We start from the raw sequence: 24799 nt of genomic DNA on the forward strand, positions 1-24799 counted from the left end.
ACTCTGACTTCATTCTTTCCCAGCACCAGGGACTTTTCCAATGAGTCAACTGTTCACATCAGATGGCCAAAATACCGGAATTTCAACTTCAGCATCAGCTCTTCCAATGAGTGTTCAGGGTTGATTTCTCTGAAGATTGACTGGTTTGATCTCTTTGCTGTCCAAGGGACTCTCATGAGTCTTCTTCAGTACCATAGTTCAAAGGCATCAATTTTCACAATTACAGAAACAAGCACAGAGGAGTCAAATAAGTGTCCTAAGATTGCACAGGTAATCAGCAAATGATAGAAACAGAGCTCCAACTTTGGGATTTCTGATTAGAGATTCTATACCACTTATATGCTGCTCTATACTGACTCCTATCCACGGACAATAAAATATTAGAGGATCTATTTTGAAATTTGTTTTCTAAACCACTTATTGATTGAAAATGCATTAATATTACCACCAAAAATTCTCATTTAATTTTTTTACCATACTTTATGCTTTCTTTCTTTGTGTCACAATTATCATCAATTTTTTAAATACTTGAACTATGTATAAACTTCTCACTGACACAAATTAATCAGCAACTATAATGTTATACCACTTTAGACATCTAATTTTTTGTCAAGACATATTATAAATTAACTTGTTATTAACTCAAGAAATTTATACTATTAAGTATTAATATAAGCCACTAAGCTCTATGAGAGATTTGCTTATTTGTCCATTTAGAATGACTATAGGTAGAATCTTTCTAGATTTTGAATAGTTTCTGGACCTGGAGTTGCTTTTTAACAACCAACTCAAATTTTGGCAATTCTGTGCACCTTTAGTTTTAGGTGGCGCTCTTTTGCATCTGGCTGCCCTCCAGCATTGCCAGCTGTGTGCTGGTGATTTGCCCACTGGTCCCAAGAGACTGATGGGGATGTGGAGGCACCCTACATCAGGGGAGTCAGCGCCGCTGTCATGAAATGCGTGTCCTCAGGGCTTCACATGCCAAGGGAGCAGAGCACATCCATTGTCCGCTAACACAAGCAGTTCTAAATATGCTTATACATTACGCTTCTGCTTGCATATATATATATATATATATGTAAATGGACTTTTATGGTTTTACAGATTGCCTGATTTGAAGTCGACTTTAATTTTATTCTGTATTGCATCAACATCTTAGAATAATCAATAATATCATCTCAAAGACTGGGAAATGACTTCACCTGTTACTATAAAGGCAATTTGCAAATTTCTCTGTACATATAAATTATATAAATTTATATAATTTAAAATGATAAAATCACTTAAAAAAACTCTTTTTAAAAGGACTTGCAGAAAACTAGTTACAAAAACAAATAATTCTTCTTGTTGGTAATAATTCACTAACATTGTTTTATTTTGAACTACCAATATTTTGATAACGGTCCCTATTTATCTTATTTTATACCAGACCACTTTGCCTACCTCCTGAGAAATATGTATGCAGATCAGGAAGCAACAGTCAGAACTGGACATGGAAAAATGGGTTGGTTCAAAATTGGGAAAGGAGTATGTCAAGGCCATATATTGTTACCCTGCTTATTTAGCTTATATGCAGGGTACATCATGCAAAATGCCGGGTTGAATGAAGCAAAAGCTGGAATCAAGATTGCCAGGGAAATATCAATAAACTCAGATATACAAATGTCACAACCCTTATGGCAGAAAGTGAAGAAGAACTAAAGAGTTTCTTGATGAAAGTGAAAGAGGAGAGTGAAAAAGCTGACTTAAAACTCAATATTCAAAAAACTAAGATCATGGCATCTGGTCCCATCACTTCATGGCATATAGATGGGGAAACAGTGGAAACAGTAAGAGACTTTATCTTCTTGGGCTTCAAAATCACTGCAGATGGTGACTGCAGCCATGAAATTAAAATATTCTTGCTCCTTGGAAGAAAAACCATGACTAACCTAGACAGCATATTAAAAAGCAGAGACATTATTTTTCCAAAAAAGTTCTGTCTATTATACAGAGTGAAGTAAGCCAGAAAGAAAAACACCAATACAGTATACTAGCACACATATATGGAATTTAGAAAAATGGTAACAATAACCCCACATGCGAGAAAGCAAAAGAGACACAGATGTATAGAACAGTCTTTTGGACTCTGTGGGAGAAGGCGAGGATGGGACGATTTGAGAGAATAGCACTGAAACATGTATATTACCATATGTGAAAGAGATAGCCAGTCCAGATTCGATGCATGAGACAGGGTGCTTGGGGCTAGTGCACCGGGATGACCCTAAGGGAGGGGATGGGGAGGGAGGTGGGAGGGGGGTTCAGCATGGGGGACACATGTACACCCATGGCTGATTCATGTCAATGTATGGTAAAAACCACTACAATATTGTAAAGTAATAACCTCCAATTAAATAAATAAATTAAAAAAAAAAGGTCTGTCTAGTCAGAGCTATGGTTTTTCCAGTGGTCATGTATGGATGTAAGAGTTGGACCATGAAGACAGCTGAGTGCTGAAGAATTGATGCTTCTGAACTGTGGTGTTAGAGAAGACTCTTGAGAGTCCCTTGGACTGAAAGGAGATCCAACCAGTCAATCCTAAAAGAAATAAGTCTTGAATATTCACTAGAAGGACTGATGCTGAAGCTGAAACTCCAATACTTTGGCCACCTGATGCAAAGAAAAGACCCTGATGCTGGGAAAGATTGAAGGCAGGAGGAGAAGGGGATAACAGAGAATGAGATGATTTGAGGGCATCACCAACTTGATGGACATGAGTCTGAGCAAGCTCCAGAAGCTGGTGATAGACAGGGAAGCCTGGCATGCTGCAGTTCATGTGGTTGCAAAAATTCAGACACTATTGAGTGACTGAACTGAACTGATTTTTGATAAAATATCTTCACTTTGCATTTTTCATGCTTTAAAAAATTCAGACCCTGAATTGTTCTCTGAACTCTGTTAATATTAAGTGGAGGTCTAGGAAGTGTTAATTTTCATTGACCACAGAGTGTGTTTGAAAATTCACTAATTTTTGAAATCTGCTTGTGGTCAAAGGTCTTAATTCCCTTTGAACTTCTGATATTGAAGTAGAGAATTTTCAGCAGATACACCAGCCCTGATTTTATTATATTTTATCCTTTAAGATTACTTCTATTATGAGAAATTCAAATGGGTTTAATAAATAGCCATTAGTTCAAGTTCCCTTCTTGCACATATGCCCATGTTTTGGATCTCAGCAACTTCCACTGAGATTAAAGTTTAGGCCCATCAGATTTCCACATCTGAGTGACTGAAATTATGTAAACACTTCATAAACATAGAAAAGCTCAAACGTATAAAAGTTAATACCTCTGCTGGGGGAGAGGCAGCTGAATTAGATGCAGTATAGCATCAGAATTCCAGGTAATAATTTTAGCCACAATCAGGTCAGTGTTCTTTTTATCTCTTAAAAATTTCAGCTCACCATCTTAGGTCAAAGTCTGATTGTTTTTGATTAATCCAGAACTGATAACAAAACTTTCATAAATAATGTTGTCACATGAAGGAAATGATAATATTGTATGGGAAATACATATACTATAGTCAAAACAAATCCAATATTACTTTGTATCTTTGACTGTATAATTTAGCAAAATTTTAAAAATAGGTATAGATTTTTATTTCCATTATAAAATGCAGAATATAAAGATATATTTCATTATTCATGAATAAAATATCACATAAATTACAGTCATACACTTGCTGTTTAGTATTCTCAAGAATATTTATGCTACTATCTCTCTGAATCATGCAGAACTAATAGTAGCTCTATTTCATTTATTAAACATCTATGATGCTCCAGGCAGGTGCTGTACTGGATTTAAAGATAATAAACATATAATGGAAATATAAACCCTTACCTTGAGAGATACTTTAAAATGGTAGTAGAATAATAGACAAACTTACTCCCAAATCAGTTATATCAGTAACTGCTATTTATGTACAATGAGTCTTTTTTATGTAAAGGAAGTTTGAGGGCAGTAACAGAACTGGTAGCTAGGGGATTTCTATACATCCCCTATATTTGAGTTTGCATAGCAAGCAAGTTTTTGCTTACATTGTATATTTATCTCGTATACGGCTTTTACCTGTCTGCTGGAAAATCAGGGTTCCTGGAAATTGGGAGGCTCAAGTCAGTTCTGTCAGTATTTATTGAAAGGTGACCAAATCCTACTCAGTCCAGTGCTTATAATACTTTTTTTCTTTAAAAAAAATTATTGGAGTATAGTTGATTTACAGTGTGGTGTTCAAGCTTTAAATAAAGAAGAGTGTCTGGCCCAGCTTGGGCTATGGAGTCCAGCCACTGCCAGAGAGTGGGGCTGGGGGAGGAGGCTTGGTCGATACTCCCTGCAAGAGTGCATGCATTGGGGAGAGCAGGGCTCCCAGAGCATACAAGAGTGCATGCACTCGGGACAGGAGGGCACCCAGAGCATAAGTGTGCTGTTTCTGGACGGGGGGAGCCGAAAGGTGTGCATGTGGCCAGGTGCCTTGGCCTTCTCACCTCGTCAGTTACCCAGGACATGGCACGCCGCAGGCTCGGGGAGGGAATGGGGATCCCTAGCGTGCACCTGACGACATATATGGAGTTAGGATTTCAGCACCAAGGCAGGGTTGGACAATGTGGTGTTATATCCCACATTGTATTGTACTTTGGGAGCTCAGTTTGAAATCGGTAAATGAATGAATGAATGGTCTACATGGTATGATGGAGAAGCAACTGGACTCACATGTAGAGACAGTTGTGTCCTCTCAACTCTACCATCTAATATAGGTTTGTTTTCAGGAAAGTCATGCCCCTTCCTCAGTTCTTCTACCAATAAAGCAGAGAGGGATGCTCACGGTGACCCTCTCAGGACTCACCTGCTAGCAGTCTATGGGCATGGATACACTATGAACAGCAGATGGCGCCACAGAAACGCAGCCTCCTCACCCTGTGTACTGGAAGCAAATTCGCACAGATGTCCCGGATACAGAAAAGTTAAAAGCCCATTACAGTAGGAGTCCACGGGAAAAATAGGCCGAGCTGAGGTTCAGCATCTGCAACCTCCTCCATTAGCGTCTTCCTCCTTAGCTTCAGAGCCAATATAGGAAGGATGTGGTCCCCTTTATGAAGCATTACTTCATAAAGTTAAAGCTACCGCTGTGGACAGTAGTAGCAGTAAGATCCTGACACGCTTTCATAACACATTTCTGAAACTAATTTTTCCACAGTTTCAAGAAATGGATTCAGAACTTCTTTTTCTAACACAGTATGCCTTGAATGTAATGAAACACAGGCTGTATAGAAATAAGAGTTAAAATTTATAGAAAATGTAAGATGAATGCTGCTGTTGTTTGTTAAGCCCCTAATGTTCATGCTGAACATTTGATCCTACATTCCAGTTTAATTCTTACAACCACCTTGAGAGGGCTGTGTCCTTATCAGCAGGTTGCACTTACCTCAACAGAAGTTGCAAGTGCCTGAGTAACTCACCCAAGATGGCACCATGAGTGATGTAGGTGGAATTTGTATCCAACCATCCTGGCAAGTTTATTCTTAAATATAATATTCTATAAGATAGTAACTCTGCAGTGCTTTTCCTAGTCATACCCTCCTGCATCCAACAGAATGCATATGAGGAAAAATTAAATTTAATTTTAATATGAATTTTTATGAGGTCGTTTATTTCCTTATCCACTCTCAATTGTCTAATAATTAATCTAATGAGAATAGACAAGAATCCTGAAATGTGTTAAATACTAAAGTGTCTGTTTGGTTTTTGTGTTTGTTTTTAAATAGCTACAGAAAGATTACTCTAGCTATGGAAGGTGAGCAATAGAGAACAATAAAGAGAGAAATGCTGTCTTAAAGCTACTATAAAGATTCAGAGACAATCTGGTTGTGATCTCTTGCCTGCATGCACAGGACTTGCATTCATGCAGACTAAGCTTGACTCTCAGGGTTTCTAAAAGATCCCCAAAAATACTGCATCAAGATTTATAATTCCACACTCTCTAGTGGGTGAATATTATCATATAATGAGGAATTTTTAAAAATGGACCATAAATGAATGACAGTGAGGGCAAAGTCTGACACTTGGGGAGTATCACCTTCTCTGTGACTCTTCTCTGGTCCCTGTCTAGGTCACTGTGCCCAACTAGGCCTTACAAATAGCTGAGGAAAGAAGAGAGGCAAAGGAGAAAAGGAAAGCTATACCTATTTGAATGTAGAGTTCCAAAGAATAGCAAGGAGTGAAAAGAAAGCCTTCCTCAGTGATCAATGCAAAAAATAGAAGAAAACAATAGAATGGGAAAGACTAGAGATATCTTCAAGAAAATTAGAGATACCAAGAGAATATTTCATTCAAAGTTGGGCACAATAAAGGATAGAAATGGTATGGACCTAACAGAAGCAGAAGATACTAAGAAGAGGTGGCAAGAATACACAAAAGAAATATACAAAATAAATCTTCATGACACAGATAACCACGATGGTGTGATCACTCAGCTAGAGCCAGACATCCTGGAATGCAAAGTCAAGTGGGCCTTAGGAAGCATCACTATGAACAAAGCTAGTGGAGCTGATGGAATTCTAGTTGAGCTATTTCAAATCCTAAAAGATGATGCTGTGAAAGTGCTGCACTCAATATGCCAGCTGAAGGAGTCTTTTGGGCCTAGAAAAGAGAACTACAGTCTCAAAGGCCCCTTGCTGAATCATCTAACTTCGGAGAAAACAAAGCATAACTTTAGTTCCATCCTGATGCTCCAGGCCAGTTGCATCTATCTGGGACTTATCACCCCCTGTCTGGAAACCTTCCACCCCCTACACCTGCCCAGAAGACTTATCACCCCCTGTCCAACTACAAGGGTCATCTCAACAAAAAAATACTCAAAATCTCAACAAAAAAATACTCACTTGATTGACGTTTCCCTTATCGCTTCCACAAACCTCCCTATAAGTATGAAGCCTCCCTGATCCCTTTTGGCGCTCAGCCTGGTCATTAGGCCGACTGTCGCCCCTCCTTGCCTGAATAAAGGTAACCTACTTCTGTTGAGGTCGTCTTTCCTTTTCTGCCTTGCCAGAACTGTACGTTACACCAGCAAATTTGGAAAACTCAGCAGTGGCCATAGGACTGGAAAAGGTCAGTTTTCATTTCAATCCCAAAGAAAGGCAATGCCAAAGAATGCTCAAACTACCACACAATTGCACTCATTTCACATGCTAGCAAAGTAATGCTCAAAATTCTCCAAGCCAGGCTTCAACAGTATGTGAACTATGAACTTCCAGATGTTCAAGCTGGTTTTAGAAAAGGCAGAGGAACCAGGGATCAAATTGCCAATGTTCATTGGATCATTAAAAAAGCAAAAGAGTTTGAGAAAAGTATCTACTTCTGCTTTATTGACTATGCCAAAGCCTTTGACTGTGTGGATCAACAACAAACAGTGGAAATTTCTTAAAGAGATAGGAATAACAAACCACATTACCTGCCTCCTGAGAAATCATATGCAGGTCAAGAAGCAACAGTTAGAACTGAACACGAAACAACAGACTGGTGCCAAATTGGGAAAGGAGTCCATCAAGACTGTATATTGTCACCCTGCTTGTTTAATTTATATGCAGGGTACATCATGCAAAATGCTGGGCTGGATGAAGCACAAGCTGGAATCAAGATTACCGGGCAAAATATCAGTAACCTCAGATATGCAGATGATACCACCCTTATGGCCAAACATGAAGAAGAACTAAAGAGCCTGTTGATGAAAGTGAAAGAGAGTGAAAAAGTTCACTTAAAACTCAGCATTCAGAAAACTAAGATCATGGCATCTAGTCCCATCACTTCATGGCAAATAGATGGGGAAATAATGGAAACAGTGAGAGACCTTATTTTGGGGGGCTCCAAAGTCACTTCAGATGGTGCTTGCAGCAAAGTAATCAAAAGACTCATGGTCCCTGGAAGAAAATTTGTGGCTAAACTCAATAGCATGTTAAAAAGCAGAGACGTTACTTTGCCAATAGAAGTCCATCTAGTCAAAGCTATGGTTTTTCCAGTAGTCATGTATGGATGTGAGAGTTGGACTATAAAGAAAGCTGAGCACCAAAGAATTGATGCTTTTGAACTGCGGAATTGGAGAAGACTCTTGAGAGTCCCTTGGACTGCAAGGAGATCCAGCCAGTCAATCCTAAAGTAAATCAGTCCTGAATATTCATTTCATGGACTGATTCTGAAACTGAAGCTCCAATACTTTGGTCACCTGATGCAAAGAACTAACTCATTGGAAAAGACCCTGATGCTGAGAAAGATTGAAGGCTGGAGGAGAAGCGGATGACAGAGGAAGAGATGGTTTCATGTCATCACTGACTCGATGGACATGAGTAAATTCCCAGAGTTGGTGATGGACAGGGAAGCCATGTGCACTGCAGTCCATGGGGTCGCAAGGAGTTGGACATGACTGAGCAATTGAACTGAACTGATACGAAGAATACTAAAGATCATTTTCATCCATAAGGATCTAGAAAGAAACAGATGGCACTTCAAAACTGGATAATTTGGGAGAGAATTAATCTGTTTCTTTATTAATTTTTAGTGGAGTATAGTTGCTTTACAATACTGTGTTAGTTTCTGCAGTACAGCGACATGAATCAGCCACACACACACACACACACACACACACACACACACATATATATAGATCTCCCCTCTTTTTGGATTTTCTTCCCATTTAGGTCACCACAGAGCCTTGAGTAGAGTTCCCTGTGCTGTACAATGGATTCCCGTTATTTATCTATCTTATTGTTATTGTTGTTTAGTTGCTAAATCATGTCTGATTCTTTGCAACCCCATGAATGTCCACCAGGCTCCTCTGTCCTTGGTATTTCCCAGGCAAGAATACTGGAGTGGATTGTCATTTTCTTCTTCAGAGGATGTTCTGGACTTAAGGATCAAATCTGCATCTCCTGTGTTGGCAGGTGCAATGCTTTCCACTAATTCATGGGGAAAGACCTACCTATTTTATACATAATATCAGTCGTGCATATATGTCAGTCCCAATTCCCCACCTTCCCTTTTCCCTTGGGTCCATACATTTGTTCTCTAGATCTTTGTCTCTATTTCCACTGTGCAAATAAGATTATCTATACCATTTTTCTATATTCTGCATATACGTGTTAACATGTGATATTTGTTTTTCTCTCTCTGACGTACTTTGCTCTGTATCACGGTCTCTAGGTCCATATACATCTCTGCAAATGACCCAATTTCATTCCTTTTATGTGTCTATTTATAACAAGTGTGAACAGAGTATAAGAAAATGCAAGGAATAGGTCAGTAGGTCCTGTCTGGAAGCAGCAGTGGTGTTTACCACCACAGGCTTGAAAAGGTGGGTAGAACCCTGCTCTCCAGGACCAGAGACAGAGGTTTTGAGGACAGGGCCACCTGACTCCAACTGACTCTAGCCACCCTCTGTTAGATCTCAGGGAAGAATTGGAGACTCTGACCTCATTACCCTCTGTTCCTACAATCTCCTTCTGGGTTCTGCATGGGAGGAATGAAACTGCAAGTCAAAGGGCAAACGAGGCTGTGCTGAGGTTTTTCTGGTGTGCCTTCTAGGCATGAAATAGAGAAGAGGAGTGGGAGGTGGATCCCAGGGGACAAATAGAAGATGTCTGGAACATTTTCAAGTGTATTTGAAATTCAAATGAACATATGAAGTCTGTATTACTGAAACTCCAAGATTCCAAAACAGAAAAAATCCTAAAAGTCAGTGCAATGTTAAGTATTTATAAAGAAATGTCCATTAATTAATAAGGAGTGAATAATTAATAAGGAATGTTTGTTTAAAAAAATTTAAGAAAACTGAGGGTAGATTTTCCTTTTGGCAGTATGGAGTGAGAATATTATAGTGAGAGAAAGTATATGACCAAAAGGAATTTTATGCCTGGATCAATAAAAATATCTGAGAAGTTTTGTCAATTACATGTTTGTTCTTAGAATACTTGAGGTTAGTCAACTTCCCACTTTTAATATGAACATAGTCATATAGGATAGAATTGTGGGATAAGTTTAATTACTGATAGTTAATTTAATGAATTTAATTGCAAATGTTTCAGTCCTATAAGAGTTCAACTGCTATACACTGAGAGTTTATGCTGACCTGAAAATCGTATGCAGGTCAAGAAGCAACAGTTAGAACTGGACATGAAACAACAGACTGATTCAAAACTGGGAAAGGAGTACGTCAAGGCTGTATATTGTCACCTTGCTTATTTAACATCTACTCAGAAAACATCATGCAAAATGCCAGGCTGGATGAAGTACAAGTTGGAATCAAGACTGTGGGGAGAAATATCAATAACCTCAGACATGCGGATGACACCACCCTTATGTTAGAGAGTGAAGAAGAACAAAAGAGCCTCTTGATGGAAGTAAAAGAGGAGAGTGAAAAAGTTGGCTTAAAACTCAACATTCAACAAGTGAAGATCCTGGCATCCAGTTCCATCATTTCATGGCAAATAGATGGGAAAATAATGGAAACAGTGAGAGACTTTATTTTTAGGGGCTCCAAAACCACTGCAGATGGTGACTGCAGCCATAAAATAAAAAGATGCTTCCCCCTTGGAAAAAGAGCTGTGACCAACAGAGACAGCATATTAAAAAGCACAGATATTACTTTGCCAACAAAGGTCCATCTAGTCAAAGCTATGGCTTTTCCAGTGGTCGTGTATGGATGTGAGAGTTGTACTATAAACAAAGCTGAGTGTCAAAGAATTGATGGTTTTGAACTGTGGTAATGGATAAGACTCTTGAGAGCCCCTTGGACTGCAAAGACATCCAACCAGTCCATTCTAAAGGAAATCAGTTCTGAATATTCACTTAAAGGATTGATGCTGAAGCTGAAACTCCAATTCTTTGGCCACCTGATGGGAAGAACTGACTCATTAGAAAAGACCCTGAAGCTGGTAAAGATTGAAGGCAGGAAGAGTAGGGGATGACAGAAAGAGATGGTTTGATGGCATCACTGACTCAACACAGACATGAGTTTGAACAAGCTCTGGGAGTTGATGATGGACAGGGAGGCCTGGTGTGCTGCAGTTCGTGGAGTTGCAAAGAGTTGGGCATGACTGAGAGACTGAACTGAACTGAATTGAATCTATATATAATGTAAAGATACATCATATGATTCACTTATCAGTTCAGTGACATCACTTCAGAAAAGTGACATCACTTATATGTGGGATCTAAAAAATATAACAGGCTACTGACTATAACAAAAAAAGAAGTTAATTCAGATATAGAGAACAAACTAATGATTACTAGTGTGGGGAGGGGTGAGAAGGGGCAAGATTGGGGCAGGGGATTAAAAAACACAAGCTATTATGTATAAAGCAAGTTACAAGGGTATATTGCAGAATACAGACAATATAGTCATTATTTTATAATAACTATAAAAGAAATACGACCTTTAAAATTTGTGAATCATTATATTATATACCTTTAATTTATACAATATTATACATCAGCTATGCCACTAATTCGTTTCAGTCCTGTCTGACTCTGTGTGACCCCATAGATGGCAGCCCACCAGGCTCCCCCATCCCTGGGATTCTCAAGGCAAGAACAGTGGAGTGGGTTGCCATTTCCTTCTCCATACATCAACTATACTTCAATTCAAAAAGAAGAAATTGCCAAAAAAAAAAAAAAACCCTCGTATCACCCACCTTTCATACAACCCCTGAAATGAAGCCATAATCTCCTGCATTTATCAGCTGTTCTGCACCCTTTATTCTCTGTCTTTTCATAACTGTAAAGATGCATGACTTAAACCCTCATGGTCTTTTCCCTGGTGCTCTGGCAACTTAGCCAATGATCAATTTTTTATGTTCTTTTTTTCCCATCCAAATAAGTTTTGGTTTGAAACATTTTCAACACTAGAGTGTGCAAACTCTTTTTAAAAACTCATTTCCTTTTGTTTTCATGCTAGGAATTGCAAACACTTAACTTGTCCAAAATGCCACATCCCCTATCAGGGGAAAATCTTCCTTTCAGAGGTGTAGACACTGCTTTATTCAAAAAGACTCTGTTTACTTGTGTTTAAATAAATGAAATCATCCTATACACTTAAATTATTTTTTTACCTTAATAGCATCATGCCTAACTTCATAAATGATTGCAATTTCGTACACACTTCACATCCATATATAATTTTACATAAACAATTTCCAACATGCTCTTTTGCTCCTTAAGAACTTTTCCCTTATCTCATTTCTCTGCCCTCCCACTTGCACCCTTAGACATTTATGCGTATCTTTCTGTGACTGTATCTCTCTTCATATAGCCATGTACTGATGTGGGTCTACACATAAATATATGCACCCATAGACAATTACAGAGGATCTGACTTTATATGTTTTACAAATAATCCTATTATACCACTTCTCATTTTACTTTGCATTGTCAGTCTTATTTGGTGGAAATCCCTTTCGGTCAAATGGCAGAGAGCCAAATCATTCTTTTTCATTGTTGCATAATATTTCAGGATGTGGTTCCACTATAACTTAATCATTTCTCTGTTAATAAGCATTGTTTACTGTTAGTCAGGTTCTAGTCAGGAGAGATAAACCAGAATTTTTGTTTTATCATAGAGAATTTATTCTAATGACTTATTGCCTAGCTGTAAAAGATCACTGCTACCGCTGCTGCTAAATCGCTTCAGTCGTGTCTGACTCTGTGCGACCCCATCCCTGGGATTCTCCAGGCAAGAATACTGGAGTGGCTGCCATTTCCTTCTCCAATGCATGAAAGTGAAAAGTGAAAGTGAAGTCGCTCAGTCGTGTCCGACTTTTCGCAACCCATGGACTAAAGCCCACCAGGTTCCTCTGCCCATGGGATTTTCCAGGCAAGAGATCACTAGGTAACAGTAAAGGGGGAAAAAAAAAAAAAAAAACAGAACAGTAAGATACTACAAATTGGAATTGCAGAAAGCCATCATCTGCTCCTAGGTCTGTGTGAACAAAGGAAGGATAATGGAATTATTAAAAGCTTGGAAGAGGCACCAATGGAACTGAAACTCGGATTTCTGAGAATGGAGCCAGCTGAGCTGGTCCTGGAGTCTGAAGCCTGAATCTGTTTGCACAAGTGTTCTGCCATGAGGAAGAAGTGATCCTAGGCTGATGCTCACACACAAGCAGCAGATAAACAGCCAACAGGAAGCAATCCTGTTTTCTTTATCCAGGCTTCCAGTTTCCCTGTGGAGCCCTTCATAGACTATATTCAGAGGGAGATGTGTGACTTTACAGCATCCCAGATCCAGAGTAGAATATAGGAGATGGGTTTAAAGGTGCCAGGCGTTAACTTACCAACTGACACATCTTTATTGCAAGATATTTTTTATTGGTCAGTTAAAAACAGAGCTGTATTGAGTTCTTATTTACATACCCTTATGTATCAGTGCTTTTATTTCTCTGGGATAGATTACTGCGTAAAATGATTTTTTAAATTTTAACAGGTGTTGCAAAATGTTTTGTTGTTGTTGTTGTTCAAATGATACTGCAGAAATTAACAGACCTGCTAGTCATTTTTAAGAGAATTCCTTCTTCTCACCCACCAACAATAGAGGCTATTGCTCTTTTCCATTTTCCCAGCATAATGGATATAAAGCATTGTCTTGTTACCTCAATTTTCATTCTCCTGACTGCTTGTGATTTTAAGTATGTTGTCATATGAATATTAACAATCTGTAGTTACTTTTTACTCATTTCAATTCTTGTCTTTTGCTTAATTTTTGTTGTTGCTGTTGTTGGGATTCTTTCTGTTACCATTTTGTGTGTATGTGTGAACAGACAAAGCCTTGGCTTCCTTGGTGATTCAGATCATAAAAAATCTGTCTGCAATGCAGGAGATCCAGGTTCGATCCCTTGAGAAGGAAAGAGCTACCCACTCCTGTATTCCTGCCTGGAGAATTCCATGGCCAGAGGAGCCTGGCAGGCTACAGTCCACATGTTGCAAAGAGTCAGACATGACTCAGCAACTATCATTTTGACTATTATAGAAACTGAACTTTATCAGTCTTCTGTACTGTACTTTTTTTCTAAATCTATTATTTGTTTATTCACTTCCATTTTTGTATTTTTCCAATATGATATAACCAAATACAACTTAGCGCTTCTGATTCCTATATTATATAGATCACTCTGACACAAAAATTGCATTTATAATATAGGCTTATTTCAAGGACTTTTTATTTTTATTACATTTTAGACATTTTTTATATACTTTGGCTGTAAATGTCATTTGATGTGGGTTTACTTTTTCTTGTCCAGAAGCATTTATTACATTACCTATCATTTCAATATTAATTTGACTACTAGTTTTATTAAATATGAAATTCTTATACTTATTTCTGGGTTTTCTATTCTGGATTTTACTGACTTTTGATTAGGATTTCCCTGACAACTCAGCTGGTAAGGAGTCTCCCTGCCATTCAGGAGGCTCCAGTTCAATTATTGGGTTAGGAAGATCCGTTGAGAAGCGAAAGGCTACCCACTTCAGTATTCTTGGGTTTCCCTGGTGGCACAGATGGTAAAGAATCCACCTGCAATGTGGGAGACCTGGGTTCAATCTGTGGGTTGGGAAGATCCCCTGGAGGAGAACATGGCAACCCACTCCAGTATTCCTATCTGGAGATTCCCCATGGACAGAGGAGCCTGGCAGACTACAGTCCATGGGATCACAGAGTCAGACATAATTTATTATGTCAACTATCATTTCAACATTAATTTTACTACTAGCTTTGTCACATGTGAAAGTCTTATACCTATTTCTGGATTTTCTATCCTGGATTTCAGACTTTTGATTAATTCTTATGCCAATACCATGCTGACTTAATGACAGTGACTTTATATGGGCAGTGCCTAACATAAGGAGATGTCCTTTTTTTCCATATTTTTTTGTCTCTTCTCGGACATTTCTTTTTATATACATGTTATTTAAAATCATTTTATCTATTTTCTTTCTACTTCAAAAAAGAAAAAACAAATTTTGAGGCTTTATTGAACCCACACTCTATTTACATGTCAATTTATAGAGGATCTATATTTTATGAAATATTCTTGCCATTACAGAATGTTTTAAGATTATGATTTATACTCATCAATAAGATATTATCTTTTATATCTTAATAAGATTTTAAGAGATCCTTTTCACATTTGTTCTTAAGTGTTTTATAGGTTTGGGTTTTATTTTGACACTTCTGGATATTTATAACTAGAAGAGAGAAAGCTATTGATTTTGCAACATTTCCATTAAGAAAGACTAAATTGTTGTATAAAGAAACCCAAAAATGTAGTGACCCCAAAGAAATACAAATTTATTTATCTCTTGTGACTGTTCAGGATGTATATTATAAATTATCAGATGGCTTTTCACTGACGGTCATTAAGGGACTCAGGGGAATTCAGCTCTACCACCTTTAATATGTGCTTCTTGGCTTGCTCCAATAGTCTCCATCCTCACATAGAGCAGCAGAAGAGAGCATGAGGTAAAGTTTAGATTTATGGGACAAGCAGAAAGCTGACAAATGTTAGTTCTACCCACATCTCACTGGAGGGAATTTGGCCATCATTTCAGTTCAGTTCAGTCACTCAGTCATGTCCGACTCTTTGCAACCCCATGAATCGCAGCATGTCAGGCCACCCTGTCCAGCACCAACTCCCAGAGTTTACTCAAACCCATATCCATCAAGTTGGTGATGCCATCCAGGCATCTCATTCTCTGTCGTCCCCTTCTCCTCCTGCCCCCAATCCCTTCCAGCATCAGGGTCTTTTCCAGTGAGTCAGCTCTTTGCATCAGGTGGCCAAAGTATTGGGGTCTCAGCTTCAACATCAGTCCTTCCAATGAACACCCAGGACTGACCTCCTTCAGGATGGACTGGCTGGATCTCCTTGCAGTCCAAGGGACTCTCAAGAGTCTTCTCCAACACCACAGTTCAAAAGCATCAAGTATTCGGTGCTCAGCTTTCTTCACAGTCCAACTCTCACATCCATACATGACCACTGGAAAAATCATAGCCTTGACCAGATGGACCTTTGTTGGCAAAGTAATGTCTCTGATATCTAGGTTGGTCATAACTTTCCTTCCAAGCCATGATTTCATGGCTGCAATCACCATCTGCAGTGATTTTGGAGCCCAAGAAAATAAAGTCTGACACTGTTTCCAATGTTTTCCCATCTATTTCCCATGAAGTGATGGGACCAGATGCCATGATCTTAGTTTTCTGAATGTTGAGCTTTAAGCCATCTTTTTCACTCTCCTCCTTCACTTTCATCAAGAGGCTTTTTAGTTCCTCTTCACTTTCTGCCATAAGGGTGATGTTGTCTGCATATCTGAGGTTATTGATATTTCTCCTGGCAATCTTAATTCCAGCTTGTGCTTCTTCCAGCCCAGCGTTTCTCATGATGTACTCTGCATATAAGTTAAATAAACAGGGTGACAATATACAGCCTTGACATACTCCTTTTCCTATTTGGAACCAGTCTGTTGTTCCATGTCCAGTTCTAACTGTTGCTTCCTGACCTGCATACAGGTTTCTCAAGAGGCAGGTCAGGTGGTCTGGTGTGCCCATCTCTTTCAGAATTTTCCACAGTTTATTGTGATCCACACAGTCAAAGGTTTTGGCATATAGGCAAGTTGTAATTGGAAGGAACCCTGGGAGATGTAACATGATAGGGATAATGCATACCTGGTTACCATTTTCTTAATACAGAGGAAGGGATAGTAGGTTTTTGGAAATTTATAGACTCTGTCATGATATACATATTCTCTATCTAGCCATTGTACTAAAGTCTCATTAACTGCAGTTTCCTTTTATAATTAGAGGCAGTTGGAATTTATATAATATTATATTTATCAATAAGAGAAAAATGGCTTATTTTTAGCTTCTTTTTCAATAATATTTCAAATATTTTATTTTTTTTGTTATTGTTAAGTTTGCTAGAAACTCTAAGTTAAGCTGAATAATAATAGCAAGAGCAAACATCTCATGCTTCCCTGGCGGCTCAGTGGTAGAGAGTCTTCCTGCCAATGCAGGAGACATGGGTTCCATCCCTGATCCAGGAAGACCTCACATGCCATAGAGCAACCAAGCCGATGTAGCATTACTACCGAGCCTGTGCTCAAGAGCCCAGGTGCCACAGCTCTGAAGCCACTGCAGTGAAAACCTGCACACTGCACCTAGAGAGCAGGCTCTGCTCAGCAAGACAGAGAGAAGCCCGCGTGTGGCCAGGAAGGCCCGGAGCAGCCATAACTAAATAAAATTATATAAAAAGAGCAAGCATCCCTAAAAAAGTATCTTTAATTAATGTAGTTTTAGTATTTTGCCATTTAAGATAATATTTGATAATGATTTTTAAGATATTATCTTTATCACTTTAAAGATTTCCTTCAATTTTTACTTTACTTAAAGCTTATATTGCAGTAAGAGTGGTTTTCTCTTTCAAAGAATTGGTGATCAATTTCCTGATAAGAAAATATCCTGAATAAATCTTATTTTATTCTTGAGAATTTTTTGGTACACTGCTGGTGTATCAAACATCCATGCTACTATAAGATACATGCTAATATGTTAAAGAAATTTTTCATCTTTGGTCCCAAATAAGACCATAGTATAGCCTTCCAGGTGGCACAATGGTAAAGAATCCTGTTGCCAATGCAGGAGATTCAAGAGTGAAGATTCGATCCTTGGGATGGGAATTTCCCCTGGAGAAGGAAATGGCAACACACTCCAGTATTCTTGTCTTGAAAATTCCATGGACGGGGAGCCTGGTGGGTTACAGCCCATGGGATCACAAAGAGTCAGACACAACTGAACACAAGATCATAGTATAACTTACTTTTCATTTTTTATTTTTGATACTCTCAACACATTCGAAGAGTCATTTATACAGAGTTCATAATACGAATTAGGGAATTTTATGTTCTTATGGTTAAGAATAGTGTAAATGAAACTGTAATTATGTTTTCTTGAGAAGTAGGTAAATGGAAAGAGCAAATTAGCCAGGATGGTATGGTCAGACTCTCTCGCTCCACAGCCTCTTGCTCTTGCCCCTCATTTTGTAAACAATGATTATGTAACAGTTGAGATCATTTGTAGCCTGCACGCGCATGTCACGAAGTACTCCCTTGGTCAGGGGGTGTGCAGCACGCATACATGCGAGCTCCACCTAGAAAGTGGGGACATTTTACCACTGGGGCCCAGCTGTGCCTGCTGCGTCAGCCGGAGGAGAATACTGTGACGGCGGCTGGGCCCGCCAGGAGAGAACAAACGTGTCTGTAGGACCTGTGGCTCCTGAGTCTTCTTCCAGCCTCTGAACTCACGCCTTGCCTACCCTGGGTTTAGTGAACAGTGCGAACGATGTGAACAGCAAGACAACTGGCCTCACGAACAGGGTCAGCAAAGCAGTAAGATACAACTCAAAGCTTCACTGGTGGTCAAGTGGCCAAGAGTCTGTGCACCCAGTGCAGGAGGCCCAGATTCGATCCTTGGTCAGGGAACTAGATTCCATACGCCACAACTAAGACCCAGCATTACCAGGTAAATGGATAAAAAACAAATATTGAAAAAAAGATAGAGCTCAATTGTGAAATGATCGTGCCCTTATCCTTTGTAGGGCATATAGACTTTTATTTATTTATCCAATCTCTTCTTGGTTAATTATCTAATCAAATTTCCCTCTTTTTGTATAAATTCTGACAACTTTTATTTTGCTAAATGTGATTCGTTTCCTCTAGGTTTTCAAATTTGTTGCAGTACCATTACATTTAGCCTTCTTTTACATTTTTAAAAATATTTTCTGTGTCTCTGATTGTATCCTTCCTTATTTCTTACATATTCTGCTCTCCTAAATAAGTTTTTAAAAGTCTCATAGGGAATTCATCTACTTTGTAATTATTTTCAAAAACCTGCTATAAATTGTTTCTTTATTCTTATTTATGCCCATGTAATGAGTTTTAGCTTTCATATTTTATTGTTTTAACTGCATTAAAAAAAAATTGTTTTGCTACTGTGTTCTTCAATAATGAAAGTCTTTAAAGTCATAAAATTTTATCTGGATATAGCTTTGTTGTGTTACATAAGTCTTAGTATAATGTTTTCCAGAATTTCTGGCTATAATTTTCCAAAAGCTTTCATTTCTTTGAACCAAGCCTTATCTTAAAGTGAGTTAGTTTTCAGGTGATCAAGATTTATTAGTAACATTTCAAATTTTTATTTCTAATTTTATTTCTAGTTTTACTGGCTTAATATCAAGAGAGCTACCCTATAAAATCTCTACTTGGAGATTTTTGTTGAGGTACTACTTGAAGTCAGATAAATTTTAAACATTTCATAAGCATTTTTAAAAGTATTTTTTATCTAAGGGACATGACATTTTTAATAAATCTATTAATTGGGTTTTATTATATTATTCAATATCTCTGTGTCATTTTTTTTGTTGTTGTTGTTTACAAGCCACATTGCTTTCAAAGATTTTTCTTCTATTTTAAGCTTTAATTCTTTAATTGTTTAGCAGAAATAGTTTCATGATCAACTTAGAATTTTTCAGATGATCCTCAAAATTGCCTCATTTTTTCTTCTTTCAAATATTCTTGTCTTTTAGCCTGGGGTGGGGAGGACAAAGGAAGAAAACTGTAGAATACCATCATATCTGTTGTCTGATTAGTGGTCTGAAATTGTCTTATTCTGATTTCTGCACTCAGAAATAGATTTTTTTTCCTTAAAAAGCAAACAAAAATCCTCCCTCAAGCTTCTTTACTTCCCTCTCCTGATTACTGGTATTATAGAGAGTAGTCTTCTGTAGATAAATACAAGTCCACTGTATCATACATTCTTTAACACAGAGCGTTCCACTTTAAAGGATCTATGTCATTTTCCTTAGATTATAATGTTAAATGAGTACAAAAAATTTAGTAATGGTTTCCTTATTTGGTAATCATTTATTCTTGCTGGTGATAAAAATCAACCCTTTCTTAGTAAGGTCAAATTGAAAAAAAATTATCCTATGTTAATAATAATCATCAAAAAAATTTAGCAATACATTAAAAATTATAAACTTTTGAAAATATTTTAAAACACTTGTGAAACTAGAAGTCTCTCTCCCTGCATGCCATGAATAAGCTGCTAAAATTGATCTACTAAAATATCTCATCAACGTTATTGCTTCATGATCCCTTAATTTTTGTGTAGATTTGTCTGGAACTCTTATTGGTTTCAACTTTTAGTGACCTACAAGATCATTATAATTTGGGTACCAGTAAGTTACATTATATTCTGTGACAGCTTCTATTTAATCTAAGGTAAAGAATTTAAACTGATCATAATGAGGTATGACAACCATATTTCACTAATCTAGGAAAAAAGAACACATCACAGCAATAGTAATGGGACAAACCACCCAATTAATCAGTAGCAAATTGGACAGGTTGCTTTGGAAGTTTTCCACGAGGGAAAGAAAGTGTTTCTGATGCTTTGCTTTGAAAGCAAGGCAGACTGGAATTCCTTAATCCTCTTTGGTAGAGAGCAATTTGATTTTCCATTCTTAAGTTTTATATGCCAGAATCTAATCCACAATGGAGGTGGAATTGCAGGACAGAGAAACTAGGGTGTTTATATTAAAATTACCGATCTAGTAACTTGTGATGATTGTCATGATTTTTGAGGGAGCTCTTTGGGTGTTTCCTCTACCTGTGAATAATAATGGAAATATTATAATCTTGTAATCTATAATTCTTTTCATCTATAACTCATTCGATCCAGTCCCCATTTCACAGGGAGTAATTTAGATGCTTGGGCTCTTGAATACACTCCTGCTAGAACTAGTTCAGAGGTACAAGTCTAGTTCACATCAAAACCTCAAATTTTGCATCACTGCAGATGAGCAATAGGGTAACCTCTCTGTTCCCAAGTGTAAACTGAAATAAAAATAATAAAGACCTTAGCCATGGCAAAATGCTAGCCCTTGTCTAAGCTTGTTTACTTCCTTCAATGCCTAACCTTTTATTAAAAGAGAATAGAGCTAACAGATTTCAAGGTAAAAGATCTTTTGAAGTACTAAATAATCAAGGAGGTGTTCCCCACGCTGCTAGATTGGGAGCTGCTGTGGGAATTATCTGCTTATTATAGCCCCATGATGAACTCACTCACAACTGTGGAAGGACCTGACCGTCGTTTTTATCTTAAAACACTACAGAGTCCCATTTGGTTGGAAAAAGTAGGTAACCTGATGTCAAATTCAGTTTGTATAGTATTTCTTAGTTCTTGCTGAAGCGCCTTTCAATTCTAGTTCTTTGGCTAGGTTCTCAAATATCATGTAAATATAGAAAATATAGTAAAACAATGAGGACAACCAAACTCCCCTCAAGTCTGTTGTATCATTGACCTCTCTTCTATCAAGTAGCATGTCAAAATTCTGAATTTCACTGAGAAGAATAGATGGATTAGTTTTGTTTTCTTGTCTGTAGAAGAAGAGTTGAAGTGTCAGTGGAAAAGTACCTCTCTCCATCACCAGGGGAAGCTAATCAAGGAAAAATGTCTTTGGGGAACACACACATTAATCTCCAACTGGATCACAGGGCTGTTACAAGGTGTAACTAATCATATAGTTGTGACTCATCTCGGTCTGTAATAACATGCTTCACAGTGACATTCATGGTTGTATGAAATGGAAGGTGCATGTAAAGGAAAAAGCACTGTTCAGCTGTAACGCCTGCAAGTCTGCGCCAGACTCAGTGACAGTTTGCAGTGAATTCAGTCACTGTGTTTCCGTATTAACACGTTGCCATATCCCCTCATCACAGTGTTTCTGAAAACTGTCTCCAGCAGTCATCGCTGGGCAATTTCAGACCTGCAGTTTGTTATAAAAACTTAGTTTTAATGGCTGAGTAATATTCCATGGTGTATATGTACCACAGCTTCCTTATATATTACTCAGCCATTAAAAAGAATTCATTTGAATCAGTTCTAATGAGATGGATGAAACTGGAGACCATCATACAGAGTGAAGTAAGCCAGAAAGATAAAGACCAATACAGTATACTAACACATATATATGGAATTTAGAAAGATGGTAATGATAACCCTATATGCAAAACAGAAAAAGAGACACAGAAGTACAGAACAGAATTTTGAACTCTGTGGGAGAAGGAGAGGGTGGGATGTTTCGAGAGAACAGCATCGAAACATGTATATTATCTAGGGTGAAACAGATCACCAGCCCAGGTTGGATGCATGAGACAAGTGCTCAGGGCTGGTGCCCTGGGAAGACCCAGAGGGATCGGGTGGAGAGGAAGGTGGGAGGGGGGATCAGGATGGGGAACACATGTAAATCCATGGCTGATTCATGTCAGTGTGTGACAAAAACCACTACGATATTGTAAAGTAATTAGCCTCCAACTAATAAAAACAAATGGAAAAAAAATAAAACATAAAAAAACCTTAGTTTTCAAATATGACTTCTGTCAAGATGCACTGTAGTTGTCTACTCTGGTCCACTGTGATGTTGAGTCCAGATGCTCAGAAATAGTTTTTTAAAGATTTCTAAAGTGTTAATATAGATCTTTCACAAAATATCGGTTTCCAGAACAGGGTCTTTCAAGTTTTCTACACAGAAGGAAAGATGTGCTGTGATCTCTTGATACGTGTAACATGCAGAGCACCCACACATCCTGACTGCCGATCAGTCACCCACCAGCAGATAACTGGGGGAGTGGGAAGAGTGACTGACCTGGAAGAAGGCCCTGCACTGGCCCTGGCTCGGGCAGCGTTCTGGGGGTGGAGGCAGCACAATGCCTATGGTCTTCTAACTACGGGTTGCCACTTGTCAGGGGCCCTTTTTACTTTAAAATTGGATGACTTTTTTTTAATAAAAATATCTATTCAAGAGCTTTGTGCATGCTTCTTTTCTCCTAAATTGAAAATTCCTTAGGAAGCAAGAACAGCGGTATAATTTTTAAAATTTATTTTTTTAAGCTTTAAATTTTAAAATATTTTTTTAATTAAACAGTTACCTTTTAAATTGTCTTTAAACTTTCTCTCATTTTTAAAATAAGAGAAAAGACAAACAAAGTGTATTGTAGAAGAATACAAGTTAGATGCTATGCACCATACGGTTGCAATATTTACTGACACTGAGAATCAGAATTTACTCAGAATTTCCTGGTAGCCAAAGCCGAAAAAGAAATAATGGACTATATTTTCATTTATAAATTTATTTCAAAGAAACTGCATTTATTTTTCTAGAGAAATAGGCATTTCCTAGAAATAAATATTCCTAGATTGGTATAAACCCTGATATTAACTGAATTTTTTTTAAATACACTAATATGTACTATAGAAATAAAAGTTGGTGTGAGAAATACCATCTTGTGTAAGAAGATTATTTTGTCTGTCAGAACAGTAAGAAGAACTTCTACATTTTGGCCTGTGCTATGCTTTCTTTTCTCAGCAGTAATGATTATTGCTATGTTTTAATCAATGTCTTTAATTTTATTTTTCAGAATGACAAATCCCCAAGGCGATCTGCAAGTCGATCAAGTAATATCTCAAAAGTAGGTGAAGTATATTCATTTCCTTGTTTATTGATTTGCATATTTTATGAGTTCAAGTAAATATTTTATGTTTTACCTGCAATTGTTATCTGTGACCAATGTACAAATATGACTTGCTGATGGTAATAACTATTTTAAGGGTTTACTGTGATGAATGGACATGCTTTCACACAACAAAATGAGTGAAGTTATTTTTTCCTCTTCAGTGCTGTATGCAAAAAGTAATTTGCTGCTTTCAGGGTGTCACTCAAAGCATGTTAATTCTCTCCCTCGAGCTCAGAGAGCTGCCACACACATCAGTGGAAACTGTCAAACATCACAGTACTATTTCCATGAACTCAATTTTTCCAGGAGTTTGGGCTCAACTATGCTGGAATTTAACCTGGCCAAGTTTTAAAAAGCAATTTAAGACATTAGTTTGGTAAGATATTTGCTTTATAGAATCAATAGTTGAAAAAACTCATACTGCTTTCTAGATTATCTATAAATCCAAGCAAGACACCAGAGTATTGAAAGCTTATGGCATAGAAGAGATATTCTGGATTTTTATTTCACCTTAAAAACAAAAATTCAGTTCAGTTCAGTCATTCAGTTGTGTCCAAGTCTGCGATCCAATGGACTGCAGCACACCAGGCTTCCCTGTCCATCATCAACTCCCAGAGTTTACTCAGACTCATGTTACCAACACTCACAACTACAGGAATTAAGCACATCTTGTGTGATTCCCCAGGGAGTCAACTTGTGGACGTTTGGAACTCTGCTCCCAGTTCCCTCTGGACTTCACCTCATGTGCCTTTTCCCTTTGCTGACTTTGCTTTGTGTCCTTTCATTGTAATAAACCATAGGGATGAATATAACTACAAGTTCATTCCTGTGAGCAGTCCTAGGAAGTCATGCCCCAGGCGTGGTCATGGGAACCTCTGATATTCCAGTCAAAAGCATACAGATCAGAGGTTGTGGAGGGTGCATTTACATTTGGTGACAGGATAGCACTAGGGAAGAACTGTATATTAACAGGGACTTGGAGGGTGGGTATGACTTGATTAAATGCAAGGAAAGGATGTTTAAAGGTATATACGTGAAAGGCGTAGAAGTTAGAAAGCATGGATTATGAGAAGGATACACAAAACAGTTTTTAGGGGCCTTTGAGATGGAACATTGGTCATAGGACATTCTCTTTAATGGTACAAGTGTTCCCTGGCTTGGAA

At 37.9% G+C, this 24799-nt stretch overlaps 1 protein-coding gene across 2 annotated transcripts in view; it reads left to right on the forward strand.

Annotated features, from left to right (window-relative positions):
• MARCHF1 (membrane associated ring-CH-type finger 1) overlaps nt 1-24799 on the forward strand; it is a 435397-nt gene that overhangs the window by 189949 nt on the left and 220649 nt on the right. For both annotated transcript variants that reach the window (XM_065907224.1, XM_065907226.1), the window contains exon 2: nt 23541-23591. In XM_065907224.1, the coding sequence (XP_065763296.1) occupies nt 23541-23591 (51 nt within the window). The remainder of the gene's footprint in view (nt 1-23540; nt 23592-24799) is intronic.

Source organism: Muntiacus reevesi, chromosome 16 (assembly GCF_963930625.1).
Source record: "Muntiacus reevesi chromosome 16, mMunRee1.1, whole genome shotgun sequence".
Classification (NCBI taxonomy): Eukaryota; Metazoa; Chordata; class Mammalia; order Artiodactyla; family Cervidae; genus Muntiacus; species Muntiacus reevesi.